The 17,502-nt window shown below is 38.0% G+C and overlaps 1 protein-coding gene across 3 annotated transcripts in view; it reads left to right on the plus strand.

Moving 5' to 3' along the window:
- The window catches only part of ANKRD12 (ankyrin repeat domain 12), a 154,561-nt gene that overhangs the window by 88,758 nt on the left and 48,301 nt on the right, over positions 1–17,502 (plus strand). For all 3 annotated transcript variants that reach the window (XM_037050353.1, XM_037050355.1, XM_037050354.1), the window contains one exon: positions 9,391–9,538. In XM_037050353.1, coding sequence (XP_036906248.1) covers positions 9,391–9,538 — 148 coding nt within the window. The remainder of the gene's footprint in view (positions 1–9,390; positions 9,539–17,502) is intronic.

Below are 17,502 nucleotides of genomic sequence, written 5' to 3' on the forward strand. Positions count from 1 at the left end.
ATTTACTGTTGAAAGTGTCTAGCTCCATGAGCAGAAAAAGAAAAAAATGTGTTAGGTGCTGTGCATCTAAAACAAGTGGCTTCTCAAAATATTTTTGCAAGTTTTGTGAAAAGTATGCCTTGAGCACAGCAATATTGTTTATGATGACTGTTAGAAAATGTTTTATGAAGTCAGCTATTGAAGATTCTGATTAATTAATGTTAAGCATTTTTTGTTGTATTTTTAGCAATATCCATGTTTCTCTTATTTGAAAAGAAAATTTTTTATTCTATGTTTTTATTTTTCTTTGTTGTAATTTCTAGATTGTAACAGAATTAAAATTCTGTATTTTATTATGTAAATACAATAAATGCAAATTTGCAATGTTTTTAATTCTTTTTCACATTTCAGCACATACTAATAATGAATGTATCTCTCAAACACAAGCAGCCTACACTGTAATGTTTTTCACCGTGACCTCTGAAGAGTTAAACAAGAACAATGGAATTTTTTATAAAGCTCTTAGAAATTAATGTATGGTAGCAGAAGTTAAAAATGGAATATTGAGAAGTAAATGTAAAGTTGAGGAACTCTCCCAGAAACTAGAAAAAGAAAAGACAAAGGTGGAAGAGGGGGAATGAGGAAAAAAGGCTAATTCGGGATATCTTTTTTTCTTAGAAGTTAGAACAATGAAAACATAGAGTGTATTATCAGATAAACAGGAAACTTTTCTAGAACTGAAGGAACTGAAGGACAAAGGTCCTCAGAATGGATGTAAAAAGACCAAGACCAAGATACATTATGCTGGAATTGCAGGAAAATGGGGACAGATATTTGCCTCAAGCTTACAGAGAAAAAAAGCAAAGTGCACATGAAGATAACAAATTATAATAGCATCACACTTTCAGTAACACTATAAGCTAGAAAATAATGGACCGATGCCTTTAAAATTGCAGGGAAAATTATTCTGTATCCAGACTAAGTACTAATCAAATGAGGATAGAATAAAGATATTTTGTGACAGGGAAACATCTCAAAATATGTACTCTCTCAGGAATCTCCTGGAGTTGGTGCTTTCACCAAAATGGGGCAGTAAACCAAGAAAGAAGATAGGATATAAAGAATCCAGTACAAAATTGAGCGAAAGTTATTCCTGGGATCATAGCATAAAGGAAGATGCTGATGTGACAACTGGGTGACAAATCTAGAGAGCAACCAGTCCATTTTACAGCAAGTTAGAAGAATTGGAGAAAGGAGTCTCTAACACAAAGTAATAGTGCCTATATTGAATTGAAGAGTTCTATATTTGTAGCAGAATATGGGATGAATTAAATGTGATTATGCAGAAAACTGAGATGAAAAATTAAGATATTTAACTTCATGGGGAAAATAAAATTGTGTAAGAATGGAAATTTAGTCATAGTATATTACTTGGCTCAACATTTACTTAGTCATAAAACAAAAACTTAATATAACTTCCAATATAATATATTAGAAAGAGAGAAGGAAGGAAAGTATATGTGTGGGAGAGGAGAGGATGAGAATTAGTGAAAGAGAGTGGAATTCACATCTTCCATTGTAAGACAATGCTTAAAAACCGAAAAATATGGCAGCATTAAGCTGTCACTGTCGTAAAAAAACAAAACAAAAAAAAATGTCTAAACCAATGAAGAATTTTTTAAAGAGATTATTTGAGTCAAATAGGATATGCCTGGGAGCAAGGTCTCAACAGACTGAGAAAAATCTAACAGTTTACAGTTTATTTTATGTATTTGAGGTGAAGGAAGGAAGGAAGATTGCTTGAAGGTGAGAGAAAGCCAGATTGGATTACAGGATAGGTAAAATCGTGTACTTTCTTTAGAAAGAGGGGTCTGAAAGGGGGTTATTTCAAAGGTTTGTTAACCTAGTTGCACAGAAACAATGGACCTGTGCTTGCTTAAGGCAGAGATAAGCCTTTTAGTAAAGTTATATGCCCAGGGTGCGACTAACCACCATGGTCTGCCCAGTTAGGAAATTATGATCAGGCCACTCTTTGAGGTTACTTTCTATAGAGCTCTGCTTTTTTTGTCCACAGTATGTTAATTAAGGATATGGAGATAAGTATATTTTGCAACTTCCTCACTTCTCAGCCTTCATAGAATTGAATAGAGTTAGGGCCCTTCTCTGGATTAGGCTTTGGCTTAAGGAAATGTAGTGGCTGCCTTGATTGCCTGTTGGGACCACTAAAACCTTCTCCATGTCAGTGATAAGGATGTTTCACTTACCATTTGTGTCTTCACTTGGAGTAGCACTTTTAATTTCCTTCAAGAACCTTTTCTTTGCATTCACAACTTGGCTGATCGTTTCACTCAAGAGGTCTAGCTTTCTGTCCTTCTGGGCTTCAAACATGCCTTCCTCACTAACTTAATTCCTGGCTTTTGATTTAAAGTGAAAGATGTGAAACTCTTCCTTTCATTTGGACACATAGAGGCCATTGTAGGAGTATTAATGAGCCTAATCTCAATATTGTTGTGTTTCAAGGGAATAGGGAGGTCTGAGGAAAGGGAGGGAATCAGGGAGTAACTGGTCAGTGGAGCAGTCAGAATACGTACATTTATCAATTAAGATCACCATTTATTGGACATGGCTTGTAGTAACATCAAAAATCACTGGTCACAGAACACTATAACAAATATAATAATGATGAAAAAGTTTGAAATATTGTGAGAATTATCAAAATGTGACACAGAGACATAAAGTGAGAAAATGCTGTTGGAAAAATAGCTCTGGTAGATTTACTCAAGTCAGGATTGCCACAGTCCTTCAATTTCTAAAAACCACAGTATCAGCAAAGCACAATAAAGCAGTATGTAATAAAACAAGGTATGCCTGTATTTTCTAATTACCACAGTTACGTGTTGGGAATGTAAAGACAAAGATTTGATCCAACATGAAGTTTATGGTCTAGAATAAGGTGATAATTGTGTTAATAATATCATAGTATAGATTTATATATGATAGAACACACTAATGTCACTGGAAATAGAAACTCAAAACAATAAGAGATGGTAAGGAAGCATAAATAGTAACACTTGACCACCTTTGAATGAAAAATAATAGGCTTTCTATTATTTTGCTGACTCCCAGCTTTTTGGCTTCAGTTTACAGATGCCTGTCACTGAAAATGGAAATAGATGAGAGATAAGGGTGCAAGTTTAATTAACTCTGGGACCTATTTGCTTCAGATATTGTAGTGAAATACAATTATGTTCAGTTGAATGTTTCCAATGAACATTGGGATATTTGGGTTTGATGCTCAGAATGAGGGTTCAGAGAGAGCAAGAGAAAGAAAGTTAATGAATGGATAGCATAATTGTTACCACATTCAAACAAGCGAGTGAAATTATCAAAGAGCTTGACTGTAAAGGAAATAAAGAGGAAGGGAATATGGGTTTGAACAGTTTTTTGTTTTATCCATGTTTTATTTCTTTCTTGCCATTATTTTTAAAAATATTTTGTTTATTTATTTTTAGAGAGAGGGGAAGGTAAGGAGAAAGAGAGGGAGCGAAACATCAGTGTGTGGTTGCCTCTCATGCTCCCCCTACTGGGCACCTGGCCTGCAACCAGGCATGTGCCCTGACTGGGAATCAAACCAGTGACCCTTCAGTTCGCAGGCCTGCACTCAGTCCACTGAGCCACACCAACCACAGTTCTTGCTATTATTTTTTATATGAAATAAACATAAACTGAAAATACTGGCTTCTAGAACAGAACCAATCAAAAAGAGGCTGAAAATATAGAAAGGAAGAGGATAAGGATTAACACATAAAAGAAATGAAATGGTGACTAACCAGGCAGATCCTGGCTTTATGGAGCCCAACGCTTACATAATTAGCTGGGAGGGGAGAGGATATCTTTAAGAACAATTTTGGAGTAATGAATACAACACTACATATAAGGCCTTGTGAGGGGATTATGAAACTGAGGGACCGTGAAGTTTGTTTCATTAGTTGTAAGTAAGTCCATGTCAGTTTATGATAGTTTAAATCCGTGAGAGGTGGGGAAAAGAAAAGAGCATTGATAGTACTATTAGCCTTAAACAGAAGAGAAATACTTCTTTTGACACTCCCTCTAGAAAACGGAGTTAAACCTTAAAACAACATGGGCTTAAGCTTACACAGATTTTTTTTATAAATAATATAGTAGATGCATTTTTTCTTAGTTTCAGGTGTATACTCCAGTGACTAGATATTATATAACTTACTATGTGATCATCCTGATAAATCTTGTACCGTCTGAAATCATACTACACAGTTATTAGAACATTACAGACTATATACTTTGTGCTGTGCTTTACATCCCTCTGACTATTCTGTAACTACTAATTTGTTTTTCTTAGTCCCTTCACCTTTTCCACCCATCCCACCAATCCCCCTCCTGTCTGGCAGCTGACAATGTGTTCTCTATCTTTGAGTCTGTTTCTCTTATGCTTGTTCATTTATTTTGTTTTTGAGATTCAATTGTTGATAAATATATATTTCCATTTTATTCTTTTTCTTCATAAAGAAGACCCTTTAACACTTTATGTAATCCTGATTTTGTGGTGATGAACTCCTTTAGTGTTTTCTTGTCTAGGAAGCACTTTATATGTCCTTTGATTTTAACTGTATCTTGCCGTGTAGACTAATTTGGTTGCAGGTTCTTGCTGTTCATCACTTTGAATAATTTTTGTCAATCCCTCCTGGCCCACAAAGTTTCTGTTGAAAAATCAGCTGACACTCTTATGGGAGCTGCCTCGTAGGTAACTAAATGCTTTTCTCTTTCTGTTTTTAAGATTCTTTGTTTGTCTTTAACCTTTGGCATTTTAATTATGATGTGTCTTGGTGTGGGCTTCTTTGGGTTCATCTTATTTGGGAACTCTGTGCTTCCTATGCTTGTGTATCTGTTTCTTTCACCAGGTGGGGACGTTTTTTGTTATTGTTTCAAATAGGTTTTCAATTTTTGGCTTGCTCTCTTCTCCTTCTGGTACCACTGTGATGTGAATGTGGGTATGTTTGAAGTTATCCCAGAGGTTCCTTACACTATCTTCATTTTTATTTATTTACTTATTTATTTTTGCTTTTGACTGGGTGTCTTTTGTCCTTATATTCCAAATCTCTGATTTGATTCTCAGTTTCAACTTCTCTACTTTTGATTCTCTTTAAATTCTTTATTTCAGTTAGGGTATGCTTCATTTCTGACTGGCTCTTTTTTATGATTTTCATGCCCTTTTTTATGCTGTCAAAGTTCTCACTAAATTCATCTACTCTTAAGATCATTGACCATCCTGTAACCAGTGTTTTGAATTATGCACCTAGTAGATTGCTGTCTTCATTATGCTTAGTTCTTTTTCTTGACATTTGTTCTGTTTTTTCATTTGAGACATGTTCCTTTGTCTTCTCATTTGACATAGTAACTAGAGCTGCTACATCTCACAAGCTTGGTAGAGTAGGCTAATGTAGTAGATGTCCTGTAGGGTCCAGTGGCACAGCCTCCCAATTTACCTGAAGTATCACTTCAGATAACGACCCCTCACCACCATGTGGGCTGTGGATGCCATTCTTTTGTAGTTGAGCCTTGATTGATGTTAGCACATCTAAGTTCAGCCACCTGACCAGGAATTGAACCTTCAACCTTTTGGTTCTCAGGACACTACCCAACCAACTTGAGCCACACTGGCTAAGGCCTGAGTTTGCCCTTGAATATATCCCTTGTGGAGGTGGTTGGATGGTACTTCTACATGGTTTAAAGCTTTCCACTGGTTATACTGCCTCTGGGGCCTCCTTGCAGGTACAGCCCAAGGTCATTTGCCACCTGTGTGTGTGCTGCCCAGGGCCATTCAGCATGAGGTAGAAAGGATCTACAGATGGCTGGTACTTGTCCTGGGCTTGGAATTACTCAAGAGAGGTTAAGCTGCAAAACCAAGGCTAGTTGCTGCTAGTGCTGAGCCTGAGGTCACTTAGGAAGAAGTATGGGGTTCCCCAAGGGCAGATGCTGCTTGTTTGAGAGATTTTAAGAAATTCTGAAGCATGAGCCAAGACAAGCCATTGGTATGAAAAAGCCACTTGAAACAGCTTGGCTGAGCCACAAGTATGGTGAGGCAAGGTCTCGGTATCAGTAGGGCAAGGTGAAGAGTGTGGTCCAGGTTGACTGAGATTCAGATATGGCACCCGCCTGCCACCTCTTGTGGGGGAGTCTTCAGAAAACGAGCAATGGGGAGAGTTCCAGCCAAGATGTGAGCGTAGGTAGAAACCCTTCACTTCCTCACACAACCAAAAGGAGGACAACAACCAGTTGATAACAACCAGTCTAAAATCAATAACCAGAAGTGCCAGAAAATCAAAACTGCATGGAACTCTGACATCCAAGAAATTAAAGAAAAGGTCAACCAACCAGACTGGTAAGAATTTATGGCATGGGCGAGGCCAGCTGAGAAAAACCACAGTGAGGCAATGGACTGTATGGGTGGGAGTAGCTGTGGGGAGGTCACAGACCGAGTGAATGGGGCTCACTGAATTAGAAACTGAGACTTGAGCCCTGGCTGGTGTAGCTCGGTGGATTGAGCGAGGGCCTGCGAACCAGACGATCGCAGTTCGATTCCCAGTCAGGGCACATGCTTGGGTTGCAGGCCAGTTTCTGGCAGGGGCCAGTTCCCTGCAGGGGATGCACAAGAAGCAACCATACATTGATGTTTCCTTCCTCTCTCCTTCCCTTCCCCTCTAAAGATAAATAAATAAAATGTAAAAAAAAAAAACAAACTGAGACTTGGAGCTCACTGTGGACTACGGAGGTTGCCACAGTGAGAGAAACTCCCAGTTTCACAAGAGTTGAGTGGAAAGTGGGCTACAGCCAAGGAGGCAAGTTGGATTGTTGCCTCTCTGGCCCCTCCCCCATAGGCAACCCCACAGTACAGCAAGGAGGGTTGCCCTGCCCTTGTGAATACCTAAGGCCCCACACCCTTACAACTTAACAGGTGTGCGAAGACAAAGAAATAGGGCCCAAATGAAAGAACAGAGCAAATTTTCAGAAAGAGAGCTAAGCAATGACGAGATAGCCAACCTATCTGATGGAGAATTTAAAGCCCTGGTAATCAAAATGCTCATAGAACTGATTGAGCTTGGCCAAAAAAATGAAAAGTCAAATGAAAGATACCCAAAATAAAATAAAGCAAAATATTCAGGAACCAACAGTGACAAGAATGAAACCAGGGTTCAAAGCAACAATTTGGAACAAGAGGAAGAAATAAATATCCAACCAGAACAGAATGAAGAAACAAGAATTCCAAAAAATGAAGAGAGACATAGGAACCTCTGGGACAACCTGAAACATTCCAATATCCAAATTATAGGGGTGCCAGAAGGAGAACAACAGCAAGGGACTGAAAATTTATTTGAACAAATAATGAAGGAAAACTTTCCCAGTCTGGCAAAGGAAATAGACCTCTGGGAAGCCCAGAGATTCCCAAAGAGGAACACACTAAGGTACATCATCATTAAGTTACCCAAGATTAAAGATAAAGAGAGAATCCTAAAAGCAGCAAGAGAAAAGGAGACAGTTACTTACAAAGGAGTTCCCATGAGACTGTCAGCTGATTTCTCAAAAGAGACTTGCAGGCAAGGAGAGGCTGGAAAGAAGTACTCCAAGTCATGAAAGGCAAGGACATGCATCCAGGATTGCTCTATCCAGCAAAGCTTTCATTTAGAATGGAAGGGCAGATAAAGTGCTTCTCAGATAAGGTCAAGGTCAAGGAGTTCATCATCACCAAGTCCTTATTATGTGAAATGTTAAAGGGATTTATCTAAGAAAAAGAAGATAAAAAATATGAACAGTAAAATGACAACAAACTCACAACCATCAACAAATAAACCTAAAAGAGAAGAAAAACTGAAGAAGAAACGAAGGAAACTACTAGAATAGTAACAGGATCAGAGAAATGGACAACACATGGAGGGAGTTCAGTGGGGAGGGGGAAGAGAGAAATGGGAGAAATGTACAGGGACAAAGAAGGATAATTGGTAGGCACAAAATAAATGGGAAAAAAATCAAAAGTGGTATGGGAAACAGAGAACTCAAAGAACTTATATGCACAACCCACATACATGAACTAATGCAAGGGGATGCTGGAGGGTTGAGGGGTGCAGGGCAGGGGGTGTATAAAGTAGGAAAAATTGGGGAAAATAGCATAATCAATAAAATACACTTTAAAAACTTTTTTAAAAAATTTAAAAAGCAGTGGCTCTGCCAGCACTTCAGTCTGGGAGAATGCTGCCCCTCCAGCTCTCAGCCTGATGCCAGACAATTTAGTTTTTCTCCATATGCCCCTGGTGCCTTTTGAGGTGCTGCCCCAGCACTGGAGCTCAGAGTGAGTCCGAGTAAAAATAAGTGCTTGTGTGGGCCCTTCAAGACAAAGTGCCTGGGCTCCTATAGCCATCAGTCTCAGCCACAATCCTTGCTGGTTTTTATAACCCACAGTTATGGGGACTTTTCTTTCTAATACTGGAACCCGAGGCTGGGGAACCTGTTGTGGGACTTGGACCCCTCACTTTTTGGGAGACCTCCACAGCCCAGATATTTCTCCTGGTTTTTATCTGCCACCTTTGAGTGTGGGACCAGCATATTCTGTGTCTTCGCTTCTACAAGTCTCAGTGTGGCTTCTTTAAATCCTAAGTTGCAGGACTTCCATTCAGCTAGATTTTAGGCAGCTCTGAATGATGGTTGGTCTGTAGTGTAGTTGTAATTTTGATGTGGTTGTGAGAGGATGAAAGTACTACATTTACCTAAGCTGCCGTCTTGACTGATCCTTATGATTTTTGATCCTTAGGATTTTCTGACTAAAGTTTTTTTTCTCTAGCTTACTTTATTGTAAGAATACAGTATATAATATGCAAAATGTGTGTTAATTGACCAATATCTGAACAGTAGTCCATTAGTATTCAAGTTTTGGGGGACTCTGAATTTATACATGGATTGTCAACTGCAGAAGGAATTGGCACTCCTAATTCCTACATTATTCAAGGGTCAACTGGATACATTTTATGAGGCCAGGAAACATGCTATTCTTGTTCATTGATTTATTTACAGAACTTGGAGCAGTGCTGGTTAATAGGTTCTCATTAAATAATTTGTTAGAATGTATGATGAAAGGGGAAGAAATTGATGAGGTTTAGTGCTAAAATAGCTCACCTTAAATTTCAAGAAGGAAATTTATTTGTCGTCAGGTCGGGGAGGACAGTGAAAATGGGACTTGAAGACAATACTCATGATTTAAAGGAGACACTGGAAGGAATGATGGCAGAATATAGATGAGGCATGAGGATGTTTTTTATCAAAAGAATGGTTGAAATGATGCACTCTCTGAAGGGGCTTAATCTTCCTAACTGTTTAATGTTGCAGATAGTGAAACTGTTACTTCGTCATGGTGGGAATCCATTTCAAGCTAATAAACATGGAGAGCGTCCAGTGGATGTAGCAGAAACAGAGGAGTTGGAATTACTGCTAAAAAGAGAGGTGCCTTTATCTGATGATGATGAAAGTTACACAGGTTTGTTTCAGATCATTTATATTCATCTGTTTCACATGATGTTACAGTAGAACATTCTACTTCTACTTCATAATTCACAAAATGTTTGAGCACCTTAGAATAATGCTACCTATCTAGTAAGAATGGTGAATTTAGTAACCACGTTCTCTGTGTATATGGAGTCATGGTGCCATTGCCCTATTTTCATGATTTTTTCCCTATAAATTGCTGATGTTACATTGAAGTCTATTGCAGAACCTGTCCCCACTAATAGCTACCACCACTGCTGTTCTATTTTCATTTTGTTATAAATTAGAGAGGTACTGACCAAACCCTTTCTGTCTTTCCTGGCATTAATAAATCATCTTTACATTTTTACTTTTGTCATTTAGGTGGTTGAACTCTGATAATTGTTGCAAAGTAGGAGCACAATTTTACAAACACAATTTTTAAAAGGAAGGGACCAAAAGAATATTTCAGAAAACTTTTGGTGTACTCAGAAAAAAAGAGGCCATATACAGTTTCAAATATAACAGAAAAACTTCCTTGTATTGAGGAAAATACTTACATATAGTTTAGTATTCACTATGTTTAAGATAAAAATCAAAAGAATTTAAGAAGCCTTATAATGGACCATATCTCCAAAGAATCTTAAAGAGTTCCTAGAAACAGTTAAGTAATAATATATTGTTATATATAAGGGAATAGAAATTTAACCATAACTAATTTAATGTCAGTCATTGCGGGAAGGCAGTAGAAAGTCTATGGTTTTGACGCAAAAAAGGTCTATAGTATAGGACATCTATACTTTCTTTTCTTAATTGAGGTATAGTTGACATATAAAGTTATATTAGTTTCAGGTATATAGCATAATGATTTCATATTTATATATACTGTGAAATGATCACCACAATAAGTCTAGTTAACATCCATCATTATGTATAGTTAAATTTTTTCTTACAATAAGGACTTCTAAGATCTGTTCTCTTAGTATCCTTTAAATGTGCAACGTAGTCACTATGCTGTAGATTACTTTCCCATAACATGCTTATTTTATATTTAACTTTGTACCTTTGATGCCCTCACCCATTTTGCCAACTCCCACTGCCTTCAATTCTAGCAAACAATCTGTCTTTTTAATTGTGCGTTTGGTTTTTGTTTTTAAATTTCACATATAAGTTAGATTATACAGTATTTGTCTTTCTCTGTCTGACTTATTTCACTTAGCATAGTACCTTCTACATCTATCCATGCTCTTGCAAATGTCAAAATTTTATTTTTTATTTGACTAAATAGTGTTCTGTTGTGTATATACACCACATCTTTATCTATTCATTCATCAATGGATACTTTGGTTGTCCTGAGTATGAGGGGGCTATATCCTTTTAAATTAGTTTTTGTTTTCTCCAGGTAAATTAGTTTTTATTTTCGTCAGGTAAACTGCTGAATCATATGATAGGTGTTTTTAAAATACATTGTATTGATTATGTCATTACAGTTGTCCCATTCCCCCCTTCACTCCCCTCCACCCTGCACACCACTCCCGCACCATTTCCCCCCTTTTGTTCATGTCCATGCATCACAAGTTCTTTAGATTCCGTATTTCCTATAGTATTCCTGCCCTCCCCCTGTCTATTTTCTACCTACCATCTATGCTATTTATTCTCTGTACCTTCTCTCCCCTTCTCCTCCCACTGCCCTGTTGCTAACCCTCCATTTCTATGGTTCCGCTCCCAATCTAGTTGTCCTCTTAGTTTTCTTTTGTTTTAGGTGTGGCTGTTAATAACTGTGAATTCGCTGTCCTTGCACTGTTCATATTTTTTATCTTCTTTTTCTCAGATAAGTCCCTTTAACATTTCATGTAATAAGGGCTTGGTGATGATGAACTCCTTGAATTTGACCTTATCTGAGAAACACTTTATCTGTCCTTCCATTGTAAATGAAAGCTTTGCTGAATAGAGAAATCTTGGATGTAGGTCTTTGGATTTCATGACTTGGAATACTTCTTCAGCTCCTTCTTGCCTGTAAGGTCTCTTTTGAGTAATCAGCTAATAGTCTGATGGGCACTCCTTTGTAGGTGACTGTCCCCTTATCTCTTGCTGCTTCTAGAATTCTCTCCTTCATTTTCATCTTGGCTAATGTAATTATGATGTGCCTTGGTGTGTTCCTTCTTGGGTCCAACTTCTTTGGGACTCTCTGAGCTTCCTGGACTTCCTGGAAGTCTATTTCCTTTGCCAGACTGGGGAAGTTCTCCTTTGTTAATTTGTTCAAATAAGTTTTCCACTCGTGGCTGTTCTTCTTCCCCTTCTGGTACCCCTATAATTCGGATGTTGGAACGTTTAAAGATGTCCTGGAGGTTCCTAAGCTTCTCCTCATTTTTTTGAATTCTTGTTTCTTCCTTCTTTTCTGTTTGATTGTTTCTTTCTTCCTTCTGGTCCACTCCCTTGATTTGAGTCCCAGTTTCCTTTTCACCACTGTTGGTTTCCTGTGCATTTCCCTTAATTTCAATTAGTTTAGCCTTCATATGTTCCTCTAATTTGTGGGTAAAATCAACCAATTCTGTGAGCATCCTGATCACCAGTATTTTGAACTGTGCATCTGCAAGGCTGGCTATTTCTTGGTCACTTAGAATTATAGTCTCTGGGGCTTTGAGTCATGTTTGGTCTGTTCCCACCTGTTATGTTTGAGGGGTGGAGACTTAGGTGTTCACCAGGGAGGGGTGACCCAGTTGCTGCGTTGTGACACTGTATGTGGGGGCGGGGTCAGAGAGGGGGAAAAATGGTGCTTTGCTCCCCTCCTCTCTTTCTCAGATTTCTGTCCCCTCTTCAGCTTCCCACAAGCAAATTGGGCCCCTCTGGTGCTGGTTCCCAAGTGTGTGGGCCCATGTACTCTCCAGGATACTGTGGGTCTCTCCAGTGAACTCTCTGTGGTCCTGGGAGCCTCTCCCGGCCCCTTAACCCCTGAGAAAGTCTTTCCAGTTGGTGCTTTCAGGCTCTAATTCCCGTCTCTGAGGCCCTAGCCTGAGCCGTCTGTCTCACTGTTCACTCCTTCGCTTGGTTTATCTGCTCTCGAATGTGTGACCGCAGTCAGCCAGCCGCCCTGCGCCCTCACTGGGTCCGCCCATTGCCACCCCATGCTTGGGATCCACCAACCGCCTCTGTTTCCACTCCTGGGTTGGTCCGACCAAAGGGTCTTTCCAGCCCGACCCCGACTCCGCAGCTGACTCCGCCCCTCTAACCAGTCTGACTGAATGGTTTGTTGTTGTCGGACTTCCGACAGTTCAATTTTCACTATTTTGGCTGCGTTTTTGTTTCTAAAACTTAGTTGTGTTTAAATTTAGTTGTGGGAGGGGACACAGTGTTTCCACCTATGCCTCCATCTTGGCTGGAAGTCCTGATAGTTTTGTTTTTAATTTATTGAGGAATCTTTATGCTGTTTTCCATAGTGGCTGTACCAGGTCACATTCTGACCCAGTGCACAAGTTTTCTTTTTTTTCCTTGTATTCTTGTCAACACTCGTTATTTCTTGTCCTTTTGATGATAGCCATTCTAACAATTGCAAGATAATATCTGACTGTAGTTTTGATTTGTATTTCCAATTAATGATTTGGAGCATCTTTTCATGTACCTTTTTGCCCATCTCTGTGTCCTCTTCAGAAAAATGTCTTACTGAAATTTTGTGCCTCTCAGTCATTGAAATCCTCTGCACATTTTTCATTTGAATTGTTTGCCGTTAGAGTTGTGTGAATTCTTTATATATTTTAGATATTTATCCCTTTGCATATATATATCTTTTGTAGATATTTTCTCCCATTCAGTAGATTTGCCTTTTTATTTTGCCAATGATTTCCTTTCTTATGCAGTAGTGAAAAACCCCAATGTTATGAGCATTCAGACATCCTGCAAAGTTCAAAGAACTGTACAGTGACTATCCTGTACCTGTCAACTACATTATATAGGTGTTAACTTTTTGGTATATTTCTTTTTTTTAGTAGTTGTCCCATTTGCCCCCTTTATTCCTCCCCCCTTGCACACCCCCTGCCACCCTCATTCCCCCCCCTTTAATTCGTGTCCATGGGTCATACATATAAGTTCTTTGACTTTTACATTTCCTATACTATTTTTAACCTCCCCTGTCTATTTTCTACCTCTTTTTTCTATTTTCTACCATTTACACTAATTCTTTGTATCTTTTCTCCCTCTCTTCCCATCCCACTCCTCTACTAATAACCCTTCGTGTGATCTCCATTTCTGAGGTACAGTTCACTTTTTTGTCTGTTTAGTTGTGTTTTTGTTTCTAAATCTTTGTTGTCCTTAAATTTGGTTGTGTGAGGAGGTACAGTGTTTCCACCTACTCCTCCATCTTGGCCAGAAGTCCGCAATTCTTCTCCTGTTCTTATTTTTGATCTTCTTTTTCTTAGATAAATCCTTTTAACATTTCATATCATAAGGGCTTGATGTTGATGAACTCCTTGAATTTGACCTGATCTGGGAGGCACTTTATCTGCCCTTCTATTATAAATGATAGCTTTGCTGAATAAAGTAATCTTGAATGCAGGCCCTTGCCTTTCATAACTTGGAATACTTTTTTACAGCACCTTACTGCCTGCAAGGTTTCTTTTGAGAAATCAGCTGGTAGTCTTACGGGCCCTCCTTTGTAGGTAACTGTTTCCTTTTCTCTTGCTGCTTTTAGGATTCTCTCCTTATCTTTAATCTTGGGTAACATAATGATAATGTGCATTATATGTTCCTGCTTGGGTCAAATTCTTTAAGACTCAGCTTCCAGGAGTTTCTGGAAGTCTGTTTCCTTTACCAGATTGGGGAAGTTCTCCTTCATTATTTTTTCAAATAAGTTTTCAATTTCTTGATCTTCCTCTTCTCCTACTGTCACCCCTGTGATTCAGATGTTGGAACATTTCAAGTTCTCCTAGAGGATCCTAAGCCTCTCCTCATTTTTTGGAATTCTTGTTTCTTCATTCTGTTCTGGTTGAATATTTCTTCCTTCTGTTCCAGACCATTGATTTGAGCCCTGGTTTCCTTCCCTTCACTGCTAGTTCCCTATAGATTTTTCTTTATTTCACATAATGCAATTTTCATTGCTGCCTCGATCTTTTTTTACTGTTGAAGTACCTAGTGAGTTCCTGGACCATCCTGATAACCAGTGTTTTGAACTGTGCGTCTGATAGTTTGGCTATCTCTTTGTTGCTTAGTTGTATTTTTTCTGGAGCTTCGATCTGTTCTTTTGTGCCTTTTTTTTTCCTTGTCTTGGAGCACCTATTATGTAGCAAGGGGTGGAGCCTAAGGTGTTCACCAAAGCAGGGCAACACACATGGTTTGTTGTGATGCTGTATGTGAGGGAGGGGTCCGAGAGGGAACAGTGCCACTTGCTCCGCTCTCTGCCAGCTCTGAGTTATTTCCCCTGTTACCCATGATCAGATCGGGCCCTTTTGGTGCTGATTCCCAGGTGGGTGGGTTTGTGTACATTCTAGGACTCCTTGGGTCACTCCAAGGAACTCTCCTGTGGGGCTGGGAGTTTCTCCTACTAACCCCTCAACCCCCACAGGTGTTTTCAATCTGAGATTTTGAGGCTTTTTTCCCCCAGGCTAGAGCCCTGGGTTTCAAGGTCTGTCTCACTCCCCAGTTGTTCCTCCTGGTTTATCTGCATGTGAGTATGAGACTGCCTAGTCTGCCTGCAGCCACCTCGCCAGGTCTGCCAGCATGCTGCCTTTCTGCATGTCCTTTCCACCCAGCTGCCTGTCTCTGCCCCTCCTACTGGTCTGGGTGAATGTTTCTTCTTAACTCCTTGGTTATTGGATTTCCATACAGTTTGATTTTCTGGCAGTTCTGGTGGTTTTTTGTTTTTGAATTTGTTGTCCTTCTTTCAGTTGTACAAGGAGGTAGAGTGTGTCTACCTATGCCTCTATCTTGGCCAGATATTTCCTTTATTATGTCCATCTACCCACTAGTCCATCGTATTTTTTTTTTGATGCATCGTAAAATAATTTGCAGACATCTCTAAGTACTTAAGTATGGATTTCATTAACTAGATTCAGTTTTTGTGTATGACTTTTTAGGTAATATTTATATTTGGGAAATAAATACTTCTTTAATGAGACATTCTATGAGTTTTGGTAAATTTATAGATCTATATAATCCACCCTATCAATATACAGATTATCTCTTTTGATACAGAAAGGTCCTTATACTTCCCCTTCTTAGTCAGTTTCTGCTCCTACTTAATCATTTAACATCCTTCATGGTAAATAAAGATTATCACTAGGGAGAATTTTTTGGTGCAGAACAGGATACGTACATTGCCTTTTCACATTACAAGAGAGAAAAGGATAAAAACCAAAGGTTATATTGTAGAGAAGTTCAGCATTACCTACTTGAACTGTGATCAAAATTAACATCATCAAAGGAGATACAGATACACATCATGCGCCTTTAGATATATCATGAAAAGAATATATCACTTCTATAGCATCCTGGCTGAGAATGTGTAATCACAGAGAATGCTCTTTTTCCTCCTTTCTAAAAACAATGAAAGATTAAAAAATTCCAATGCCATGAAAAACCAATAAAGGCAGTAGAAATATTCCAGACTATCTAAAGAGATAATAAATTAAAGGCCATTTAATACCTGCTCCTTGACTGGTTCCTGCACTGGAGAGGAAATGATTATTAATAACAAGGAATATAGACAGTAAATTAATGTTGTATCATTGTAAAATTTGAGGTTGATAGCTGTACTGTGGTGACAAGTATATCCTTATCTCTTAGGATATACTGATGTATATAGGGGTAAAAAGCCATGATGATATAATTTACTCTTATAGTTCAGGAAAATATATATACACATGTATATATAGAAAGAAAGCAAACTATAAAGCAAGAAAGTAAACCATGAACAATAGATGATCTGGATAGAGAATACATAGTTTTAGTAGTTTTTATCTTTCTAATTTTTATGAGTTTAAAAGTATTTCCAAATAAAATTTAAAATCTATACAAATAAATAAAATTGCCTTTCTTTGTCTATTGAAAGATCTAAAAGCAATAACCAAAAATGTAGCAATAATCATTCCTAGTACCAAGATTATAATCTTAATATATTTTCTACTAAAAGAAAACCAAGGCTTCTTAGGAAAAAATTCTGATTCTAAATCTGGGATAGGAAATATATAAGATGAGCTTAGAACATCTTATCACTGTGGATTTCAACAAAGCTATGATAGAGTAATAAAAGGTTTTGTCAAAAGGCCTTAGGTGACAACTTAGATCAGTTTCCCCCTAGCCAAAGATGACATAGTTTGAGCTTCAATAAGGCTATTAATTACAAAGATTTGAAACCTGTTAAATGTGTATTAAATATTTGAGTACATGGTGATAATTTTTTAATTATCCATCACCACAGAATCAATTTATCTTAAAAATTAGATCAAAAAAAGAGAAAATAAATTATCTTACTTTTCTTACATGAATTCTATCACTGAGTAACCTCATTATAGGTGAGAAGTATTTTTTTAATAAGATTAATGCAGGATAAAAAGAAAATTGACCATATTGCAATTCCACTAGTTAATATAAGTAAGAGTTCAGCATCAACAGTTGCTAACATTGAATTTTAAAAAGAGAGAGAGAAAAAAGCAGTGAATGCTTCCTGATGAAGACCACAGTACCATTCTTCAGTCCTCAGGATCCAGCTGGCATTTTTAAGAAATACCAAGGTGAGAGAAACATGCTGAACTGAACCAAGCAAAATCTGTACTGTGGGAAATCCAAATGGCTTTGATTTTTTCAAGAGGTTAACTATTTGGAAATGGAAAAGAAGAATCTATAGGGAAAAAATTAAAATAATGTAACAGTCATATCAAACTTTAAAAAGTAAGCAAGACTAAAAAAATTAAGTATGTGTTTAATACCTGACTTATACTTCTGGTGATATACTTAAAAAATTACAATCTTTTTGAAAAACAGTCTGAC

The sequence above is a fragment of the Sturnira hondurensis genome, unplaced genomic scaffold (assembly GCF_014824575.4).
Source record: "Sturnira hondurensis isolate 20B ecotype Veracruz unplaced genomic scaffold, ASM1482457v3 Scaffold0006713, whole genome shotgun sequence".
NCBI classification, from domain to species: Eukaryota; Metazoa; Chordata; class Mammalia; order Chiroptera; family Phyllostomidae; genus Sturnira; species Sturnira hondurensis.